We start from the raw sequence: 23,672 nt of genomic DNA on the forward strand, positions 1-23,672 counted from the left end.
GCAAGTTACATATGAAATAATTTTTACACTAGTCACATTAAAAAGTAACAAGGAATAAGCAAACTTAATGCTAATATTTTCTTTAACCTAATGCATCTAAAATATTCTCATTTAAATATTCAATTGATATTAATTTCAAACTGTTTATTTCAACATATGGTCAACACCTAAAAAGTCAAAAGATTATATATATTATATATATATACATGTATGAATTTTTTTGTACTAAGTCTTCAATATCCAGATGTAATCTGTATTATAGGACCTCTCACTACAAACTAGCCACATTTCATGTACTCAATAGCCATATGTAGCTTGTGGCTACTGTATTAGACAATACTTATATAATTTTATGTATTTTGTATACATTTCATGTACATTATATAACAAAATTATAACCTTTATTATCCAGACAAGTGTTTAAGTCTGTATGTGCATACAAACACACATGCATAATGCTATTAGTAGCTATCAGTATAAAGCTATTGGCAGCAAGTTAAAAGTAATGAAAGATCTACAGAGTATGGCTTTTGAAAGATGAAATAAAGACAATCTTTTTAATACAATTTTACAGTCATTTACATATTTTATTCTCTTCTACCTTCATATATTGGTGACCATGAATGGACCATTCATGGTCCATTAATACATAATGGTGACCATTATGTATTTGTATCATCAAATACATAAACAAAGTCATTACTTGTAATGCCTTAATTTAGCAACCATGTTCAAAGTTTCCTTTTAAAAAAACCTAGCAAGGATGCAGAGCACCTGAGTAGAAAACCAACTGAAACTGGAAATCACTATGGCCTCCCCAGACACAGAGTCTTCAGGGACAAGTTTGGATTCAGCCCTCCTGATAGGCAGACTGTCCTCTTCTGGTTCACAGAGGGCAGTACCAAGGAAGTGAGCAGGAAAATACCTCTTAGGTAGGCAGGGAGGTGGGAGGAGCCTGTCTGCATACAAGAAGAAATACATCTCTTCTACAGTCAATTCACTTCACTAAAAGAGGTACCTGGCTCTCAACATCTCATCCCCTGAACATTCGAGATAAACAGGCATTTGCTGCTCACTTCTGATTATGACTACACTGAACATACCACAGTGTGGGGCGATATTATGCACAACAGAGAAGGGGGTTAGGAGGTAGGGCGAAGGGTATTGACATCCTCTTTTGAAGGAAGGAATCTACCTGAATGAAACTTTGAAATTCTTAGACCTTAAGACTAGTCCATGTATACAGCACTTTGAATTGTGTAGGAGATGAGCATTATTTTAAGGGGTCTTTTAACTCCATCTTCTTGATAGCAAATTAGGACATGAATGAAAGAAAACACATCTTATGACATGGATATCATAGCTCAATATTTAGTTATTATAAGATATTTTTGGTTGAGCCAACAAAAAATATTTTTTTCACTGTGTTTCAACTGTTATCTTTTCATTTATACATTTAACTTTTGGTTTCATCTATTAATTGTCTGTATTTATAACCTCACCATACCTATAACAGATAACATGCAGATATAGATTTAAGTAGAAAACAGAGATAAAAATAAACTAATATTTTTTGAATGTCAGTTAAATGTAAGATAGTGAGCTAAGCATAGTCCATACATTTGAGACAGAACAACTAAAACCATCTCATTCAGATGATTGTGTGTGTGTGTGTATTTTTTCCTTGACAACTCTTCATAAAGAATACTACATAATCTACAAACTTGAGAATTTTAAAAAGCCTTTAGTTATCAATATATTGTTTCCAGTGTTACCTTTCTAGACATTATCCTCAGTCCCTTATTTTACAGCTTCAAGTTACTTCTGAGATTGCTCTGAATTGAAACATACAATTTCTTTATATAAGGAAGATACATTGTTTAAAATGTTACATGAGAAGTAATTTCAGTCAACTCTTTTGCAAATGTTCAAAGATGTGCAAATGTTCTATTACTATAGCCATTAGTGTGTCTACCAGTTGACTGACTAGAAACCTTGTCATCTGCCTTTCACCTCAGTAAATACCTTTTTTATTGACCAAAAATGTTAAAGTTGAAAATATCCCTTTGACTTATCATTTCCAGTTAATTCTCTTATTCACCAATCAGGTTGATGAAGCTTTCACTTTGCTTTATTCATTTATCCACCCAATAAATCTTTACTTAATGCATGTTTGCGATACATCTACCATGCACACATTTCTCCATGGACATTTCTGTAGTCACTTCCTATGTTCCACGTGTCCAAAGAATTTAGGCTTTCCTACAATTTTGACAGATTTTTTTTATTATCTTAAATTTTAATACAATATTGTGACCGGATCTTTCCAGTTAAATACAGACATCTAGAAATAGATTCAGTGCCATTCCAGACAGGAAGTAGGGGATAAACACCAGTGGTTGTAATGTCATGAATCAGGAAACAATGACAGGACAGCAAAATAAAACATTTCCCTCCTGAGACCTTGTCAAGATCCTCTGGGAGTCAAAGCTGTCTGCTCTGCTCCCTAATTCTTCATCCCTCAAGTCTCTTAGGCAAAGACAATTATGCTTTGCAGAGTTATTCCAAATGGATAGGTCTGTGAATGTGTTATGCTTTCCTAGTCTGTCTTTTGGGATGGAAGATGCTTAATAAGAGGGTGGGACTTCTTCTACGCAGCGCAGACAACTCCTAAACTCTCATGGATGCTCTCTGAGTCAAAAATAAAATTCCATTATGTGCATATTGTATTTGAATTCACTGTCAATGAAGGAAAGAAGTATTCCAGTTTGAGAAAAAGCAAAGACTACTAGGTAAAAAAAAGGAGGAGGGTATTAAAGATGCAGTGACTAACTTATCCCCAAAGACCATGGATAATAAAGATTAAATAGAAAAAAGGTACTAAGTATAACCATTTATTCACCATTCATGGGTGACTCACCAGCTCAGCAGACACCATGTTGGACTCTTCAGTGAATTTTATTTGCATTGAAGATGTATACATGACAGAAAATGGCTTGGACTTTGGACCCAAGCAGGCCTTTTCCAGTAGTCATGTATAGATGTGAGAGTTGGACTATAAACAAAGCTTAGCGCCTAAGAATTGATGCTTTTGAACTATGGTGTTGGAGAAGACTCTTGAGAGTCCCTTGGACAGCAAGAAGATCAAACCAGTGAATCCTAAAGGAAATCAGTCCTGAATATTCATTGGAAGGACTGATGCTGAAGCTTGAAACTCTAATACTTTGGCCACCTGATGCGAAGAACTGACTCATTGGAAAAGACCCTGATCCTGGGAAAGATTGTAGGCTGGAGGAAAAGGGGATGACCAAGGATGAGATGGTTGGATGGCCTCACCAACTGGATGGTCAGTTGGTGGATGATGGATGAGTGTGAGCAAGCTCCAGCAGTTGGTAATAGACAGGGAAGCCTGGCGTGCTACAGTCCATGGGGTCACAAAGAGCTGGACACTACTGAGCAACTGAACTGAACTGAAGCCTGACTTTGACTTGCAGTCCCATCTTCCACTCACTAGCTGAGTAACTTTAGAAAAAGTCCTTGCAACACTCTGAACCACAGAGTCCTCAAATGTAAAGTAAGAACAATGCCACCCATGGCCCAGTGCTGTTTTCTGGAAAAGAAGCAACATATATGGCAGTTCCTAACAATGTTTGAAGCAATATAGGGTCTGAATTAATATTAGTTCCCCTTTCTTCCCCCATTGTGTCTATGCAAAGCAAATTTGCTGTTGAGTTTGTAACATGAATTTTCTTCCCTCTTCCAATAGAATGCATTTTTCCAATTGTCACAAATCTAAGAAGAGACATAAAGAAATCAAGAGTCTTTGAAGAGAAAAATGAATAATTATACATTAAACCTCACTTTATTAATACTTATATTAACAGTGGAGATGCCAATTTTTTCTTGTGCTCTCCTTTTATATTTCATATCTTAAGTAAAACTATGTTATTTTCTTTTTAAGTCCTTAGGCTAAATGACAGGGTATGGGATCAATTCCAACTGCTATTCCTGATCTGCCCCTTAGCCTGTTCTTTAACAAGGTTGATAGGTCAAAGATGGAAATAAAATTCTCAAGTCTTGGCTTCGCTGGATCCTGTCATTAATGTGCTGAGAGATTTTAAGATGTGTTTTACATGTGGGGAGTGGGGGAGGAGGGAGAGAGAGAGAGAGGTGAAGAGAAGGTCTAAGGAGGTGTAAGAAACTTTCCTCTACATAGTTCTGTCAGAATACAGCAATCTCTGTCATAAGCAACAGGGAGAAAAACACCGACAGGAAGGAGACCTCTTTTATGTTAAGAAGGGAACATGGTGTTGAGTTAACAGTGAAAATCATCCCCTTTAAATGAGAATAGGCAATAGGAGTTTTTTCCAGGACTTGTCTACAGTGGGGTTCACACGAGTGGGGTGAGGGCTCACTAGCTCCCGTCCCCAGATCCCACTCACCTAGCTGGAGCTGTTCGCAGGTCCTGGCTGGATTCTTCCCAACCTTGCATCTGTAAATCGCCCCAGGTTTGACCACTGAAGTGTTGGAGAGCCAGTTGGCAGTGGGCGCCCCGACTACAAGCCTAAGAAGAGAAACACGCACGTGTGCGCAGATGTTAGCCTTGCTGCCCACTAAACCCGGGGTCTCCCCAGAGGCAGCCGGGCCGCTCCCGCCACCTCTTCCTCCGCCCACCACCCCAGCACTCAACCCGCCACCCCAAACTTCAGGGCTGGGCGCCAGAACGCACGCCGGCTGCTGCCACCCCAAGATAAGTTCGTTTCCCAAGCACTTCTCCAGCGAGCTGGGTTCCCTCCTGCCTTCTCTAGAGGGAGGAAAGTTTGAATCAGGCAGGGAATCCCAGAGGTGCTTTTTGCTATCTGCTCTGAGATGCCAAAGGCTCCCGCGTCCGACCCTACTCACCATCGGTTCGCCCCGTGGCTGTGCAGCACCACCGAGTAGCCGAACAGGGTGTTGGGGGGTCCCTTGTAGAGCAGCGCGCTCTCCGTGTCCACGTTGTAGGGGCGCCCGGTCGGGACTCCCGAGCACAACAGAAACATCACCGCCTCCCAGACGGCGGCCCCTCGGGGGCCCGGCCCTCGCCTCGCTTCCACAGCCATGCGCTCTCGGAGGGGAACATTCAACACTGAACCGCCACTCTCCGTCCCAAAGTTGCGCGGGATGCGACGGTTGGCCGAGGGGAAGGGCGCCCCGAGAGAAGAGGCTCAGCGTGTCCGGCGCCAGCGGGCGGGAGGGAAGAAGAGAGGGAGGAGGGCAGGGACCAAGGGAGGGAGGGGAAGTCGGGCTGCGGCGGGCGGAGCAATCCGAGGTGGCAAGGGATGCGACGCTCCCGCCGCGCCCCACGCCGGTTTCTGCGGCCGCGAGGTGCGGTGATCGTGAGTCCCGGGGCGCGGGCCTCTGGGTGGGGTACCGGGCGTGGTGCGGAGTCGCAGGACCCAGCGCTGACTTCTGGCACGCGTGACTGTAGGGGGCGCTAGGGGACCTTGGCTGCGCAGCGCGCGCCCAGGCCGAGCCTCCTGGCACTGCAGGAGTTGAGCTGGAAGGGGCCAGGGCTTCGCCTTTTAACCGCGGTTGGGGCTTCAATCCTACCGACCGCACGCGCCCCACTATGAGCGTTGAAGCTCCTCGGCCTGCCCGGGTGGCCCAGAGGCCAGCCACAAACCTGGGCACAGCATGGACTGCGAAGGAACTGTCCTGAACCTTCGTTGCTAATTCAGCACTACACCTGATTTGGGGGTTAATAAGCAACCACTAGAAAAATTAACCAGGGAGACACACACACACACACACACACACACACACACACACACACACATACAAAACACTCCCTGAAGGTGCCCAAGATACATTTTGGTGAAAAAGACGTTATAGTATTTAAGACTTCCTCTTTAGTCCGGGCTGCTTGCTTGAAGCAGTGGCTCTAGCTGAAAGGCAGGGAGGGGCAGACGATTCAGGTTGTGGCTCGGTTCAAGGGCCAGGTTGGGGTAAGCAAACACTGACTTGCCTCATTTCGACTGACTCTTCCCTCCGGTTCATGATGCTGCCCCTTTCCACACATCCGCTCAGTTCCACGGGATACACGAGCCATCGGGGCTTAGGTCAAGACGACACCATAATGAGCCTCTGAAAATGTGCTGGGGAACCACAGTACACCACACGAAACTGGGTTTGACTCTCGTCCTAATTAAGCCAGGTGTACCTCAGGTTTCTTTCCAGTGCAGCTGGATAGCCATAGATGATTAGGGTGGTATTTGCAAGAGATGCAGGTCTGGTTATTAGTTGGGTTTCCCTGGTGGGGCAGATGGTAAATAGCCCGCAGTGCAGGAGACCAGGGGTTGATCCCTGGGTCGGGAAGATCCCCTAGAGAGGGGAATGGAAAATAAAAACAAAAGAAGAAAAAGCTTTCATCAAATAGTGTGTGTGCGCGCATTAAAACCATATTGAAATAGTACCTCTCAAGTTGTAAAAGTAAACACATGATGAAAATACTCATTCATTTACTTAGCATACTAATTGAGCAGGCATTTTGCCAGGCCCACAGGATGCCACAGTAAACAAGAAAGGACAAGTTTTCAGGAAAAATTTCAGCTAGGTGGTAGACAGACAAATGTTTATTGACTGGAAAAAGTTCTGGATGTCTTAGGGACACTTAGAGTTGAAGGAGAAGTGTTAGGCTAACCACTTTGAAAAGATGAAGGGCAGCAGGGCCAGGGAGAGGAATGGGAAGAGACGGCCTTTGCTGGAGTGGTTAGCGGCCCCCACGCAGGATAGTACCATAGGAAGTTGACTAGGGAGGTGGGGACACGTTGTGAACCTCCTAAACCAGTTTAAGAATTTTTAATTCTATGCTGGAGCTAGTAGGCAGCTGTTGGAGGACTGGTCTTGGTCAGCTGTGGGTTTCAGAAGTGTGAAAACTGAAGACAGAAAGCCTAACTTTGCAGGCCACTGCAGTAGTAAGTGGTGAGATGAGAGTGGCCTGAACTAGGAAGGAGCAGGAAAAAAGAGTTTCAAGAGATAGCTGAGGATAGAACCCAACACAGAATTTGGTGACTGGGGCTTCCCTAATGCTCAGTGGTAAAGAACCCACTTGCCAATGCAGGAGACAAGGGTTTGGGTTTGATCCCTGGATCTGGAAGATCCCCTAGAGAAAGGAATAGCTATCCACTCCAGTATTCTTGCCTGGGAAATCCCATGGACAGAGGAGCCTGGCAGGCTATCTATAGTCCATGGGGTTGCAAAGCATTGGACACAATTTAGCAACTAAATAACAACAGAATTAGGTGACAGTGTTGGTAAATCCGAATGTGGGGCTGAGACAAAGGAGTCAGGATGCCCAAGTTTCAAGTTTGGGATCTGGGAATATGATGCTAATTCACAGAGAAAAACACTGGGGGAATAAGGTTATGCATGTGTGTGTGTGTGTGCGTGAGAGAGAGAGAGACTGTATGGAGCAATGGTAGATTAAATTTTAGACAGGTGGAGTTTGAGATATTGTGCAGTGTTAGTATATTCTAGCCAAACCCAACCCAATTATTTTTACTCTTCTCTCAACAGATAAAACAAGGGGACTAGTAATCCTCTCTTATTTTCAATAAGGTAATTAAAAGGCAAATAACGGTGAGTGATAAATCTATTGTAAGCATGAAATGAAATGACTTCCAGAAAAGTAGCTCTAAGGACCCATGGTAAATGTTCCTGCTGTTTTTCCACTCAGGGCATATTTGTTTCTGGGTAGACTGACATGCCAATTTCAACCCAATTCTACAATTAGCTCATCATTCTGAAATAAGCAATACCTCTAGCTTGCTGCCACAAAATTTCTAGTTGAGACCTAAAGAAGTGTTAGCTGCTAAGTCATGTCTGACTCTTTGCGACCCCATGGACTGTGTAACCCCCCAGGCTCCTCTGTCCCATGAGATTTTCCAGGCAAGAATACTGGAGTGGGTTGCCATGCCCTCTTCCAGAGGATCTTCTGACCCAGGGATCAAACCAAGGTCTCCTGCATTGCAGGCAGATTCACAAAGTTTCTAGTTGGACCTGGGAAGCAGGTATATCAAAGGTCCTTCTACTCACATCCTCCTGGCGCCAGGGGCATTGGAGCCACTGATATGAACTCTGACCTCTTTCTTTCCCTTCTTTCACCAAAATCTTATGCAGTGAAATTCACTCAACACAATTGTTTCACAGGGTAATTAAGAGTAGTGGCCAGTACAGCATTTGATGAGGCAGGAACTTATTTCTATGTGATTATGGTTATGATTTCATGACATTTTCAGAAACAGCCATATATGACCTTGTCCACTATGGTAGCCCCAAGTTTTTTTCCTACAAGGCTTGGAGACCAGTTTACTTTTCCTAAATCAGGAGGAATAAAGGGTATTTAACACTGCTGTGACAGAGTCTGAAGATACTGCTGTCTCCCCAGTCAGCAGTTTTGCTGGCAAGTGTGAGAATCAGGTGAGGAGTGGGGGCAGGATGAGAGAAGGACTTTTTAAAACTGTTCATGCCTATCCCACACTCTCAAATGAACTGAAATAGTCATTCAATCAATGTCTCATTGATTAATATGCTTCAAGTACCCACTGTGTGCTAAAAGATGTGTTAAGGTCTCAAATAAGCATAAAAGATAAAATACAAGTGATTTTTACCCCTGGTAAGAAATCCTCCCCAGTAGAGAAGATTCCTATATGGGTTCACCCAGTTTCTTAGCTGTTATCAAGAGTATTTCTCCTTGAAAGACTCTCTTCTCATGACACTTTTTTGAGCTCTTTCCCTCCTTCTCTCTGACCACTTTTGAGTTTCCTTTACTGGCTTTTTTCTCTCCCCCCTACGTATTGCGAAGCCCCTGGGTTCCATTCTGAGCCCTCTTTCCCTCCTTCTTCTTTAAGAGCTCTAACCTATTTCCTGTGTCTTTGAATACCAGCTAAATAATCCCACTAAATACCATCAAGATTCCCAAATTCATGTCTCCAGCCTAGACCTCTGTCTCAGCTCCAGAGTCTTACTGCCTACTTGACGTCTCTGCTTGGATGTGTAATGGGCATGGTACGCATAACTATCTAACACTGAATTGTAAGCCATATTTCAACTATTTCTCTACCTGGTCTTTCCTGAAAACAGTATCTGCCCAGCAGTTCAGTCTAGAAATAAGGAAAGTAATTCTTGAATCCTCCCTCTCTTCTTCTATTCCCTACATTTAATCCATCAGTAATTAAGTCCTGTTACCAACCTTCAGAAAGTATCTCCAGCTCATCTGTTTGATGAGCTCCTTCTGCCCTGCTATTACCCTCTTCCAAGTACAGTAATCTCATCTGAGCTGTTCCATAACCAGAGACCTGATCTCCCTATTTGTCCCTCCCCACATCATCAATTTTCTACACAGAAACTAAAGTGAAATTTTTAAATTCTAAATCAAAGCATGCATGCTACTCCCTTGCTTAAGTCTTTTAAATAGTTTCCCATCCTCTTCTAGTACAAACCACATTTAACAAGGCCTCCAAGGACTGGCCTCAGATCTGGTCTCTGACTTCACTGCCAGCTCACTGGGTCACAGGCCCCAGATTCACTTTCTTCACCCACATGAATGGGTGAAGAAATCCTTAATTTCCTTAAGGGCATCAAGGTTCTTTTTTTTTTTTTCCTACCCTCTGGGCCTTTACCGATATTGTCCCCTCTGCCTGGACACACAACCTCTGACTTTTCATATGCTTCCTCTCTTCCTTCAATCTCAGCTAAAAGGTCTCCTTCTCACAGACAATGTTCCTGCTCACCCACTTAAAATAGGTTATCGCATGGCAGACCATGCTCTTCGTTCTCTTCAGAGCTTTTTATAGTCACAGATGCCTTTCTGTTTTCGCTTTGTCTTTCTCTCTAGAGCACGAAAGCAGAACATGAGTCTTGTATTGTTACGCAGTTCACCTGACCTGCTGCCTGACAAACAGCAGGTGGACAATCAGAAGTTTTTTGAAGGGTTCTTGATATGATTTGGACTTCTTACATCCTTATGGTAATAAACTGAGAGACATCTCATATCCAGATTTCTCTCATCTCATAACCAGATGAGAGAAATCTGGATTTTCACAAGTTTTTGTTCATGAATTATTTTACACAAAACGGTGTCATTTGGCAGACTCAAAGATCACTATAAAACATGGGTTCTGCTCTCAGTCAGATTTTAATTTATTAGGAGAGAGATGCTACAATTTAGAACCAGAGGATATAGTCCAATAGAGAACTAGAGAATACAGTCCAATGTGAATGTCGTATATCTGGGGGAAAGAAGGAAGAGCTGGTTGGTAACAAATGATGTAGATATAAAGAGCAGCGTTGGGACGTTAGTTTGGGTAGAGTGTAGAACAGGGAAAATGAAAGAATTGATATAACAGACTGGGAAAAAATTGACACAAATTGTCAGGTGCAGTTCATATGAGGAAGTAAAATCTGACGCATGTTTTTAGGCCAGAAAACGGTAGCATCAAGAAAAAATAAAGGAAAGAAAAAAAGCAACCAGAAAAAGAATTGGAACAGGGAAGGAGAGGAGAATGTGTTCAGATAATGCTGGCTGGGTTCTAGAGATAGGTCTGATAGACATGTCTGACAAGTAATTTTCAGGATTTTTTTTTTAAACTTTTAAACTTTTTCTTTAATAGATATTTTTAAATCAATAGAGTAAAGCTTGTAACATGTAAAACAATTAGTGATGCATAAAGAAAACGTTTGTCATCTCTTCCTGCCTCCCTCTAACCCAATCTTCTGAAGTGCTACCTTTCTCCCAATACAATGACTGCCCCCACTGCTCCTGGGGGATCTGAACTAAGACGTAGGAGATTTTTTCCTACAGTAATAAAGGTCCCAACGTGAAACAAGAAGCTCTTTTATCCTGATATGTAATAATAGTCCAAATATTCTGATGCTTGAATATAAATATCAATGATCAGATTGTTTTTTTTTAATTTTATTTTATTTGTAAACTTTACATAATTGTATTAGTTTTGCCAAATATCAAAATGAATCCGCCACAGGTATACATGTGATCCCCATCCTGAACCCTCCTCCCTCCTCCCTCCCCATACCATCCCTCTGGGTCGTCCCAGTACACCAGCCCCAAGCATCCAGTATCGTGCATTGAACCTGGACTGGCAACTCGTTTCATACATGATATTTTACATGTTTCAATGCCAGATTGTTTTAAAAAAAAAATGGAATAATGTTCTTTTCATTATATGGGTCCTGAAGTCTGTTGAGAAACTGGAAAACATACCTCAGAATCCCTACCCTGGAATGTTTATCCAAGGACTCACCCTCCACTGGTGGAGGGCTAACCTTGCCACACTTACGGGTTGCACCTGTTTGCAGATAAGCATGTTTCCAGGTACCAAAGAAGTCCTCAGGAGGAGTGAAGGACACAGGTGTTGGCAGGGAAGCTGCCAACCTTCTGAAACTGCAGTGTGTTGGGGGATGCTCTGGGAGCTCAGCTGGCCCAACGGGTGGGGCATCAAAGGTGTTGGCAACAACTGCCAATCAAAACCTTATATGGTCTGTTGGTTTTACACACTTGGTTTTTAATCTCTTAAGCTTTCTGTGGTTGGTTGGGGAAAACAAGTGAATGTGAGTAAAGCACTCTAATATAGTATTTAATACATAATCAATACTGAAAAAAATATAGCCTTTTCTCCATCCTTCTCTTTTAACATCATCATTAATGATGCAATCTATATAGAAATAAATTGTCGTTGTTCAGTCACTCAGTCATGTCTGAGTCTTTGCTACCCCATGGACTGTAGCATGCCAGGCTTCCCTGTCCTTCACTGTCTCCTAGAGATGGCTCAAACTTATGTCCATTGAGTGGACGATGCCATCCAACCATCTCCTCTGTCACCCCTTCTCCTTCTGCCCTCAGTATTTCAATTACCAATAGAAATAAACTATGTATAGAAATCTGAGTTCAGTGTCAATGACTCATGTGGAAGTTTGTCTAAGTGAATAAGTGGCATTTTCTATCTCTACTTGCTTCTGTTTATTCACTCATCCAACAAATATTTATTGAACACCTGTTATGTATAACTAAGAGATGCTATGCATACCATGGCAGACGGATTTGGGATCTTTATCCTCTTGATACTTTTATCCCCTTGACACCTTTCAATATATCAACATACATAAGCAGATATATATATTTTTTCTATAGCTATGAATATGTAATTTCCCTCTTGGTGACCCCTAATGGCTCCTCCCCCAACTCAACCGAATTAAATTAGAATTTCTTGCCTGGGGCTTAATACCTTCCATGTTTGGTCTCAAAATAACTTTCTTCTAGCCCATCCCAAACATCGCCTATTTTTCCTTCCCTCTGGCAATGTCCCATGTCTCCTTTAGGAAATTAACAGATCAAGAAATAACAAATTGAGCCAATAGGTACCAAATGCCACACAAAATGGTGTCTAACAGAGAAATCCAACAGACAAGTTTCTTCTGACTGGATTGTTTGGGGCAAATTTTCTGATGTAGAGGGACAGTTATGAGAAATTTCATTTATACCAAGTCTTTTTACAACTCCTGAAACTATTGATACTTTATAACTTTTTAAACTAGGTCTATTTCATGCTTCAGTTCAGAAGAAGAAACAATTGCTTCTTTTGTTACAGGGTATAAAGGAGCTGGTATAAAACCATTCTCCCCTCAGAGCACATAGTTATTATGTGACAACATTTTATCTCATGAGAAATCTGATCTGGAAGATTAGATTTGTGCAGTGGAATGATTTAACAACTGATCCATGAAAGATATCAAAGGTTCACAAGACACACAGATAGTTTACAGCATCACTCTCTTCTATTGTCAGAGGTCAGAGTCCATGTAAATGGGCTATACAGGAGGATCTTATCTGAAGACTTTCATACGCATGACCTCATCTTGAAAAGCCGAGTTCCTAAGCATTTTAGAAAGAGACATGGTGAATAAACAGTGTAAAATTGGTTAATCATGGGTAAAGTTTTATCACACAACAAACATTTATGTACACATGTCCCAAGTACTCACTCTGCAGACACTAAAGAAGTTGAAGATGCGCTCTTATTCTTGAATAGCTGGCAATCTATTTAAGCAGACAACACACACAAACTTCAAACCAGAAAACGATTTCAAAGCAACGTACAGAATATGTTTTGAATATCGCAGAAGTTATATGATACAACAGTGATGCTTTCAGGAGAGCAAAATCTTTGGCTGTATGACTAAGGGAAATAAACTTAGTTTAATCCTACATTTATCTTTCTTTTGCTTTGTTTCCTTTTTTTAATCAGAGCAAACTGGAAAAACACAGACTAGTCTTGGTAGACTAGATAAAAGAGGTAAGAGAACATAGAAAGAAAAACACCAATACAGTATACTAACGCATATATATGGAATTTAGAAAGATGGTAACAATAACCCTGTGTACGAGACAGCAAAAGAGACACTGATGTATAGAACAGTCTTATGGACTCTGAGAGAGAGGGAGAGGGTGGGAAGATTTGGGAGAATGGCATTGAAACATGTAAAATATCATGTATGAAACGAGTTGCCAGTCCAGGTTTGATGCAGGATACTGGATGCTTGGGGCTGGTGCACTGGGATGACCCAGAGGGATGGTGTGGGGAAGGAGGAGGGAGGAGGGTTCAGGATGGGGAACACATGTATACCTGTGGCGGATTCATTTTGATATTTGGCAAAACTAATACAATTATGTACAGTTTAAAAATAAAATAAAATTAAAAAAATAAAAATAAAATAATAAAAAAAAAAACATTAGACACTAAAATATCATCAGTAAATAGGAGGAATGCAAACAGTAGAAAGAGGCTACATGGCTTTGTAAGGACAATAGTGCAAAATAAGAGAAAGAATTTAATGCAGCAAAGTTGCTGAATTATTTAAAATCCCAAAGAAACGTTGGGAAGGTCATTCTAATTTGAATTAGTAAAATACAATGAATAATACTAGAAATACAAAATTTCAGTTTTATCTCATATCTATGCATTGGAAGTCCAGCAGGCAGCTCGGATGTTCTATTTTGGGTACATACTGAAAAGCTTTGTTTATAACAGTTGCACAGTATATTGACCCAGTAAAGTAAATTTCCTCTGTTTATAGAAACTTGAAAAACTATTTTGATTTTAAAACCACATGTTGTTCATAAGGAACTCGTTAGATCTGTGGATGAAAGTGAAAAAAAAATCAATCTTAGACTCATCTTTTTTATTACTGTCCAAAATATTGGTAGTACTAATTCAACACAAAAATAATTTCAGCTTTATCTCATATCTATGTATCTCAAGTATATATATACACACATATGCACACATATGTACACACACACACACATATTTGGTGGATTGTAGAGCTATTTCTTACCCTTTTCATTGCTTTACATAAAAATCAGCAGACTTTTTAAAAACCAGTTTTAGAAACCATACAGGGATTTATGAGACAGGAAACTGTTCGTGGAACTGCCCTTGTATATTTTATAGCTTTTTTGTTATTGAAATGAAAGGGTCCAATTAAATTGTCACTAAAGTTATTTCCACTCCCCAAATGTTATTGTCTTAAGTTACCATATACAACCAGAGAATCCTATTCTTTCAGAGCCTGCTGCTGCTGCTGCTAAGTCACTTCAGTCGTGTCCGACTCTGTGTGACCCCATAGACGGCAGCCTGCAGTAGGAATCAAAAAGCCACACACAGACAGATAAGCAGATAAAGGGCATTCAGGTCAATTGCTAACTCTATTCAAGAAGGTGAAATAAGTAAGCACAAGGATAAAAATATGCATCTTGAATAAATGCCAACATTTATCTCTCTATATATCAATAATTGTATATCTTATCTATCATTTATATTATCATATGCTGGCTTAAGTATATGCAAATAGAAAATTTTAACTCATATATATGTGTCTTTTGATAAATGGCCAAAAAGTAAATTGTGCTTGTGTGTGTCTTTACAAATTTACAAAATACATTTTCCAAGTAGCACTGAAGTGAAGTAGATATCAGTAAAGCTTGTATGGTGCAAAAGGAAATAATACAGAATGCAACATGGTAGCTAAGACTATATATATTATATATATATCTGAATTTAAAAAGTATAAACACCATGGAGATATGATTTTTATCAGAGGCCTTATCTGGAATTTCTTCTTAGCAAGTAAGATCACTACAGCAAAACTCAGAGACAAAATGTCAAAAGACGTCTAGGCAGGTCACAGACAGGCCTCAGGGGCAGGGAGAACCACAAAGACAGAGCGTTCCTAGACTAGTACAAATCTGGTTAGAATAATTTTGCAGTGTAACTAAAGAACACTGGGACCTTTGTTAATGGAGACTGAGGTTTGAGTGAAAAACTGAGAAGCCTCTGTATTTAGAATAAATAGTCTTAATAAAAGAAAGTGCCAGCCCAGGTCCCCTTAATGTGATACAAGTGCTAACTAGGGCATGGAAGAAAAGGATGTGCAGGAACCAGGTCAAGAGAATAGATAAGAAACAGTACTGACCGCACTAGCAACGATTTTCTTGGCCGCAAGTGGGTAAAGATTATCACTCATTCTTCAGGGAGGACAGAATGAAAATTACTACCCAAAGTCTAACCAAGCTGATTTTTAAAAAATCAGTAGCACTGTAAGTTACTTGTAGCCCACATTACTCTGTAAATTTAGTCAATCCCAGTTGATGTTTTATTACTAGCACAAAGTACTGAGATATCAGCTTTAATTATATCTAAAGTATCCCGACTAAAAATAGCAGCCAATACTCTGTTACCAAGAATATGTACTAGTTAGTTAGGAGGTAATGCTATTTTACCAAGGTTTAGTCCTGGCTACTTAAGTACTTTATATTATAGATTTATATACTCTAAGTTTATTGATCCTCAGAAGAAAATACTGGTAGATAGGATGATTTATTTCATTTAGAGATAAGGCAATGCTTTCCAAAGTGTTAAGCACTTACTCAAGGTGAGTAACTACAGCCCTGACTCTTTCATATCCCCTTATAAGGAGACTGGACTGGCTTATCTAGAAAGACAGCTATCAGAGTGGGTGCCAGGGCTTGGGTCTCTGGAAACAGAACTGGGCAAAAATGGAAAGACTTTCTTAAAGCTCAAGTTCTAGAAAGTAAGATGAATGCATTCAAACAAAGCACAGAAGTGGGGAAAGAAAACAAAGCTAAGGTCCAGGAAGCAGGCAGGCTCTCAAAACAAGAGCAGATCCACATCGTCCTGGGCAATCTCTGTGCACAGAACAGCGGCATCCATGGCTTGTCTAGACTGCCCTTAATGTCTTAAAGACATAGAGCTTACCTGGGAAGAGTGTTGCAGTATCAAGTAACTGAAATAGGTGGCGCTAGTTGTAAAGAACCCAGCTGCCAGTTCAGGAGACATAAGAGACGCAGGTTCGATCCCTGGGTCAGGAAGATCCCCTGGCAAAGGGCATGGCAACCCACTCCAGAATTCTTTCCTGGAGAATCCCATGGACAGAGGAGCCTGGCAGGCTACAGTCCATAAGGTCGCAAAGAGTCGGACACGACTGAAACAACATAGCATAGCACACACGAGATAGAATTCAAGGACTGGTCTGCTATTCAAACGCACTTTTTTGTTTGTTTGTTTTAATATTTCTTCCAATATACTCCAGTGCATATGGTCTCGGTGCATACAGAGAAGTTCACTGTCTGAAGACATATGAAAAAGATTGCACTCTGAGTAATCATCCCTAATTCCTCCAAGAAATGCTGTCTTTAAATGTTGACAGCACCTACTTGTTCAATTCCTACCTTAGTTGAGTTCAGATTCACAGGTTTCCCCTTGTTTTCCTTGTAAATTAAGGAAGCCGGAGAAAAGCAGACTGAACCATTCTATCAAAGCAGTTTTGAGAAGACACTCTGCCTAGTCTAGTGCTTTTCATGTACAGTAAGGGTCAGGATCACTGACCTAGAGCCAGACATCCTGGAATGTGAAGTCAAGTGGGCCTTAGAAAGCATCACTACGAACAAAGCTAGTGGAGGTGATGCAATTCCAGTTGAGCTATTCCAAATCCTGAAAGATGATGCTGTGAAAGTGCTGCACTCAATATGCCAGCAAATTTGGAAAACTCAGCAGTGGCCACAGGACTGGAAAAGGTCAGTTTTCATTCCAATCCCAAAGAAAGGCCATGCCAAAGAATGCTCAAACTACTGCACAATTGCACTCATCTCACACGCTAGTCAAGTAATGTTCAAAATTCTCCAAGCCAGGCTTCAGCAATACATGAACCATGAACTTCCAGATGTTCAAGCTGGTTTTAGAAAAGGCAGAGGAACCAGAGATCAAATTGCCAACATCCACTGGATCATGGAAAAAGGAAGAGAGTTCCAGAAAAACATCTATTTCTGCTTTATGGACTATGCCAAAGCCTTTGACTGTGTGGATCACAATAAACTGTGGAAAATTCTGAAAGAGATGGGAATACCAGACCACCTGACCTGCCTCTTGAGAAATTTGTATGCAGGTCAGAAAGCAACAGTTAGAACTAGACATCGAACAACAGACTGGTTCCAAATAGGTAAAGGAGTACGTCAAGGCTGTATATTGTCACCCTGCTTATTTAACTTATATGCAGAGTACATCATAAGTAATGCTGGACTGGAAGAAGCACAAGCTGGAATCAAGATTGCTGGAAGAAATATCAATAACCTCAGATATGCAGATGACACCACCCTTATGGCAGAAAGTGAACAGGAACTACAAAGCCTCTTGATGAAAGTGAAAGAGGAGAGTGAAAAAGTTGGCTTAAAGCTCAACATTCAGAAAACGAAGATCATGGCATCAGGTCCCACCACTTCATGGGAAATAGATGGGGAAACAGTGGAAACAGTGTCAGACTTTATTTTTTGGGGCTCCAAAATTCACTGCAGATGGTGACTGCAGCCATGAAATTAAAAGATGCTTACTCTTTGAAAGGAAAGTTATGACCAACCTAGATAGCATATTCAAAAGCAGAGAGATTACTTTGCCAACAAAGGTTCGTCTAGTCAAGGCTATGGTTTTTCCTGTGGTCATGTATGGATGTGAGAGTTGAACTGTGAAGAAGGCTGAGTGCCGAAGAATTGATGCTTTTGAACTGTGGTGTTGGAGAAGACTCTTGAGAGTCCCTTGGACTGCAAGGAGATCCAACCAGTCCATTCTGAAGGAGATCAGCCCTGGGATTTCTTTGGAAGGAATGATGCTAAAGCTGAAACTCCAGTACTTTGGCCACCTCATGTGAAGAGTTGACTCATTGGAAAAGACTCTGATGCTGGGAGGGATTGGGGGCAGGAGGAAAAGGGGATGACAGAGGATGAGATGGCTGGATGGCATCACTGACTCGATGGACGTGAATCTGGGTGAACTCTGGGAGTTAGTGATGGACAAGGAGGCCTGGCATGCTGCGATTCATGGGGTCACAAAAAGTCAGACACGACTGAGTGACTGAACTGAACTGAACTGAAGGGTCAGGAACTGGAAATGAGCCTGAAGGAATGAAATTAAAGGAAGTGATTTTCTAGATCCATGGAAGTCAGACCTTAATAATGAGACTTTATTAAAATGAACCCTGGAACACCTGACCTACCTATGTTCAGGTATAAAAGTAGACATAAACCTATTTCAACTCTTATTCAGAATAATTTTCAGGTTGTTGGTACTTGAGACATAATCATATCTTGTAATAAAAAGGGTGGGCTTCCCAGGTGGCGCAGTGGTAAAGAATCTGCTTGCCAATGCAGGAGATGCAAGAAATGCAGGCTCCATCCATGGGTCAGGAAGATCCCCTGAGGAGGAAATGGCAACCCAGTTCAATATTTTCTCCTGGAAAATTCCATGGACAGAGGAGCCTGGTGAGCTACAGTCCATGGGGTTGTAAAGAGTTGGACATGACTGAGCATGCACACATAATAGAGGGGGTAATAATTACTGCCAATAATTAGCAGGGGGCTATATTAACATTTAACTGAATGTCAATACGTTAATAGTATAAAGACTGCACTCCAAGGCTTCAGCAAGCTTGCAGCTTGCATCAGTCATTAGGGGCAGCGGACATGGGTGAGTGGCAGAGCTGTGGGCCCTGAAGTAGACACAGAAAGGTCTGGGCAGAAAGGACCCAAATCTAATCACATTGCTCTTTAATAGCTGTCACTTCTACAGACTTCACGTTTTATTCAGACATGGGAAAAGTTACTACATGGCTTTCAGCCATTAAGTGATTTTGGAAGTGTTCATAAATCTTTATGAAAACTAATTCAGTTTCCAACTGGTAACAGTTTAGGAAATGGGCAAAAACACTTTCATAGCTCCACTGAAAAAAAATTTTCATTGAGTCAAATGAAATTTTAGTGGGTTGACTGAAATGAATCCTTGTTTTGGGATCAATGTCCATATCGACAGTACTTGCCGCCAAAGCACTTTTAAGCAACTTTGAGTCTCTCAGTTTATAGAATAAAAACCATAGAGCAGAATGAGGGTGAGGCAGGATAAACCCTTTCCACTACCCTCATGACAGACTCTTGCCTTAAACCACACTACAAATACCATCAGACTATTTTTTTTTTTAAGCCAGGTTAACTGTCTTTAAAAAAAAACCTGGATTTCATAACTTCACTAGATAATTTCTCACAAATAGAACTTCTAAATGGCTTTTCAATCCTATTTGGGGGAACTCCTTGTTTTACATAGTAGAGAACTCAGCTAAATGAGGTAAGTGATGTACACAGGCTAGGGATATTTTTTGAAGTGAGATGGTAGTATGACTTGTAAACAACATTAGAAGGTCTCCCATATGGGACTGAAGTGAAAAGAGAAACATTTGTCTGAGGGCTGTTGTTGTTCAGTCAGTAAGCCATGTCTGACTCTTTGTGACCTCATGGACTGCAGCACACCAGGCTTCCCTGTCCTTCATTATCTGCCTGTGTTTGCTCAAACTCATGCCCATTGAGTCAGTGATGCCAACCAACCATCTCATTCTTCGTCACCCCCTTCTCCTCCTGCCTTCAATCTTTCCCAGTATCAGGGTTTTTTCCAATGAGTCGGCTCTTTGCATCAAGTAGCCAAAATATTGGAGCTTCAGCTTCGATATCAGTTCTTCCTATGAATATTCAGGGTTGATTTCCTGTAGACTGACTGGTTTGATCTCCTTGCAGCCCAAGGGATTCTCAAGAATCTTGTCCAGCACCACAATTTGAAAGCACAAATTCTTTGATGCTCAACCTTTATGGTTCAACTTTCACATCCATACGTGACTACTGGAAAAACCATAGCTTTGTCTATATGGACCTTTGTCAGCAAAGTGATGTGTCTGCTTTTTCATACACTGTCTAGGTTTGTCATAGCTTTCCTTCCAAGGAGCAAGCGTCTTTTAATTTCATGGTTGCGGTCACCATCTGCCGTGATTTTAGAGCCCAAGAAAATAAAGTCTGTCACTGTTTCCACTTTTTCCCTTTCTATTGTTCCATGAAGTGACAGGACTGGATGCCATGATCTTAGTTTTTTGAACACTGAGTTTTAAGCCAGTGTTTTCCCTCTCTTCTTTCACCATCATCAAGAGGCTCTTTAGTTCCTCTTTGCTTTCTGCCATTAGAGTGGTAAAGAAAGAAAGAAAGAAAGTGAAGTCACTCAGTCATATCCAACTCTTTGCGACCCCATGGACTATAGTCTGCCTGGCTCCTCCGTCCATAGGATCTCCCAGGCAAGAATCCTGGAGTGGGTTGCCATTTCCTTCTCCAGGAGGTCTTCCCCACCCAGGGATCGATTCAGGGTCTCCTGCATTGAGGGCAAACTCTTTACCCTCTGAGCGACCAGGGAAGCCCAAAGACAAAATCCTGCATGGCTTGTGTGCTGTGTGTGCTTAGTCACACAAATCTCAGTTTTCTGAATGTTGAGTTTTAAACCAGTGTTTTCACTCTCTTCTTTCACCTTCATCAAGAGGCTCTTTAGTTCCTCTTTGCTTTCTGTCATTAGAGTGGTATCACCTGCATATCTGAGGTTGTTATTTCTCCTGGCAATCTTAATTCCAGCTTGTGATTCATCTGGCCCAGCATTTCTCATGATGTACTCCACATATGAGTTAAACAAGCAGGGTGACAATATACAACTTGAGATAGTCCTTTCTCGATTTGGAACCAGTCCATTGTTCCATGTCTGGTTCTAACTGTTGCTTCTAGACATGCAAACAGGTTTCTCAGGAGACAAGTAAGGTATTCCCATCTCTTGAAGAATTTTCCACAGTTTGTTGTGATCCACACAATCAAGGCTTTAGCTAGTTAATGAAACAAAAGTAGATGTTTTTCTGGAATTTCCTTGCTTTCTCTATGACCCAATGAATGTTGGCAATTTGATCTCTGGTTTTTCTGCCTCTTTGAAACCCACCTTGTACATCTGGAAGTTCTTGGTTCACATACTGCTGAGGCATAGCTTGAAGGATTTTGAGCATTACCTTGCTAGCATGTGAAATGAGTGCAACTGTATGACAATTTGAACATTCTTTGGCATTGACATTCTTTGTGATTGGGATGAAAACACCTTTTCCAGTCCTGTGGCCACTGCTGAGTTTTGCAAATTTGCTGGCATATTAAGTGCAGCATTTTGACAGCACCATCTTTTGGGATTTGAAATAGCTCAGCTGGAATTCCATCACCTCCACTAGATTTGTTCACAGTAATGCTTCCTAAGGTCTACTTGGCTTCACATTCCAGGATGTCTGGCTTTAGGTGAGTGATCACACCATCATGATTATCTGGGTCATGAAGATATCTTTTGCACAGTTCTTCTCTGTATTCTTGCCACCTCTTCCTAAATATCTTCTGCTTCTGACAGGTCCTTATCTTTTCTGTCCTTTATCACACCCATCCTTGCATGAAATGTTCCCTTGATATCTCTGTCTGAGGGTAAGCCTCCTTATTCTTTTATGTCCCTTTGTACTTGTAACTCAGATGTCTGTTCACAGAAAAATTTTGCCCTCTTCTCTTGGAACCTCCCTTGCCCATATTTGTCATTGCCCATATTTTAGGAGATCTGCTTCATCACAGATTTCCCCCAGCACAAGAGTGATGTTAATATCCTTCCTTCAGTCCACGTGCCCAATGCTGTCCTGTGTATTGGAGGTGTCTCGTTTTAAACCTGGAGTGGTCATGATAAACTTCAGGCATCAACAAGTAAACAATAGACAATTCCCTGTTTTCCTTAAGTCCATTCCATGCCTACATATTCATGTTTTCTCTCAGTAAATATTTATTGACACCTGCTCTATGCCAGGCACTGTGCTTAGAGCTACAAATATTAATACAAACATAAATTAAGATAGGGTCCCACAGAAATAGAGATGCAGACAAAGAGAATGCAGACTTGTGGAGAGGGTGGGACAGATCCAGAGAGTAACATTGACATGTGGCTCAGATGGCAAAGAATCCACCTGCAATGCAGACCTGGATTCAATCCCTAGATTGGGAAAATCCCCTGGAGGAGGGCAAGGCAACCCACTCCAGTATTCTTGCCTGGAGAATCCCCATGGACAGAGGAGCCTGGTGGGCTACAGTCCATGGGATCAGAAAGAGTCAGACACGACTGAGCAACTAGCACAGCACAGCATTGACATATATATACTACCATGTGTGAAATAGATAGCTAGTGGGAAGCTGATGTATAACAAAAGGAGTTCAGTTCGGTGCTCTGAGATGACCTAGAGGGGTGAGGTGGAAGGGTAGGAGGGAGGCAGGCTCACGATGGAGGGGGGACATGTTGTTGTTATTCAGTAACCCTGTCGTGTCTGACTCTTTGTGACTTCCTGGACAGCAGCACGCCAGGCTTCCCTGTCCCTCAGCATCTCCCAGAGTTTGCCCAAGTTCATGTTCATTGCATCAATGATGCCATCCAGCCATCTCATCCTCTGATGCCCTCTTCTTTGTCTGCCCTCAATCTTTCCCAGCATCAGGGACTTTTCCAATGAGTCAGCTATTTGCATCAGATAACCAAAATACTAGAGCTTTAGCATCAGTACTTCCAGTGAGTATTCAGGATTGATCTCCCTTAAGATTGACTGGTTTGATCTCCTTGCCATGCAAGGGATTTTCAGGAGTCTTCTCCAGCACCATAGTTCGAAGGCATCAGTTCTTTGGCATTCTGCCTTCTTTACAGTCCAGATATCAAAAGCACACATGACCACTGGGAAGACCACAGCCTTGACTATATGGACTGTTGTCGGCAGAGTGATGTCTCTGCTTTTCAACACACTGTCTAGGTTTGTCATTGCTTTCCCGCCAAGAAGTAATTGTCTTCTGATTTCGTGGCTGCAGTCACCATCCGCAGTGATTTTGAGGCCCAAGAAGAGGAAATCTGTCACTACTTCCACATTTCCCCCTCTATTTGATGCAGTAATGGGACCGGATGCCATGATCTTAGTTTTTTTAATATTTAGTCTTAAGCTGGCTCTTTCCCTCTCCTCCTTCACCCTCATCAAAGGCTCTTTAGTTCCTCTTGGCTCTTTAATTCCTCTCCCCCACCCCGAAGAGGAGGGGACATATGTATATTTAAAGCTGATTCATATTGTTATACAGCAGAAATTAATACATTGTAAAGCAATTATTCTCCAATTAAAAAAAAATACTTAAAAAGAAGACAGATCCCACACTGCAGGAA

The 23,672-nt window shown here is 41.4% G+C and overlaps 1 protein-coding gene across 1 annotated transcript in view; it reads right to left on the reverse strand.

The window, feature by feature from the left end:
• ITGA4 (integrin subunit alpha 4) overlaps nucleotides 1–5,230 on the reverse strand; it is a 93,018-nt gene extending 87,788 nt beyond the window's left edge. Inside the window, exons 1-2 of the mRNA XM_055572024.1 lie at nucleotides 4,903–5,230; nucleotides 4,443–4,564 (exon numbers count right to left, since the gene is read on the reverse strand). Of these exons, the coding sequence (XP_055427999.1) occupies nucleotides 4,443–4,564; nucleotides 4,903–5,099 (319 nt within the window). The 5' untranslated portion in view covers nucleotides 5,100–5,230. The remainder of the gene's footprint in view (nucleotides 1–4,442; nucleotides 4,565–4,902) is intronic.
• Between the last annotated feature and the right edge of the window lie 18,442 nt (nucleotides 5,231–23,672).

Source organism: Bubalus kerabau, chromosome 3, assembly GCF_029407905.1.
Source record: "Bubalus kerabau isolate K-KA32 ecotype Philippines breed swamp buffalo chromosome 3, PCC_UOA_SB_1v2, whole genome shotgun sequence".
In the NCBI taxonomy this organism is placed as follows: Eukaryota; Metazoa; Chordata; class Mammalia; order Artiodactyla; family Bovidae; genus Bubalus; species Bubalus kerabau.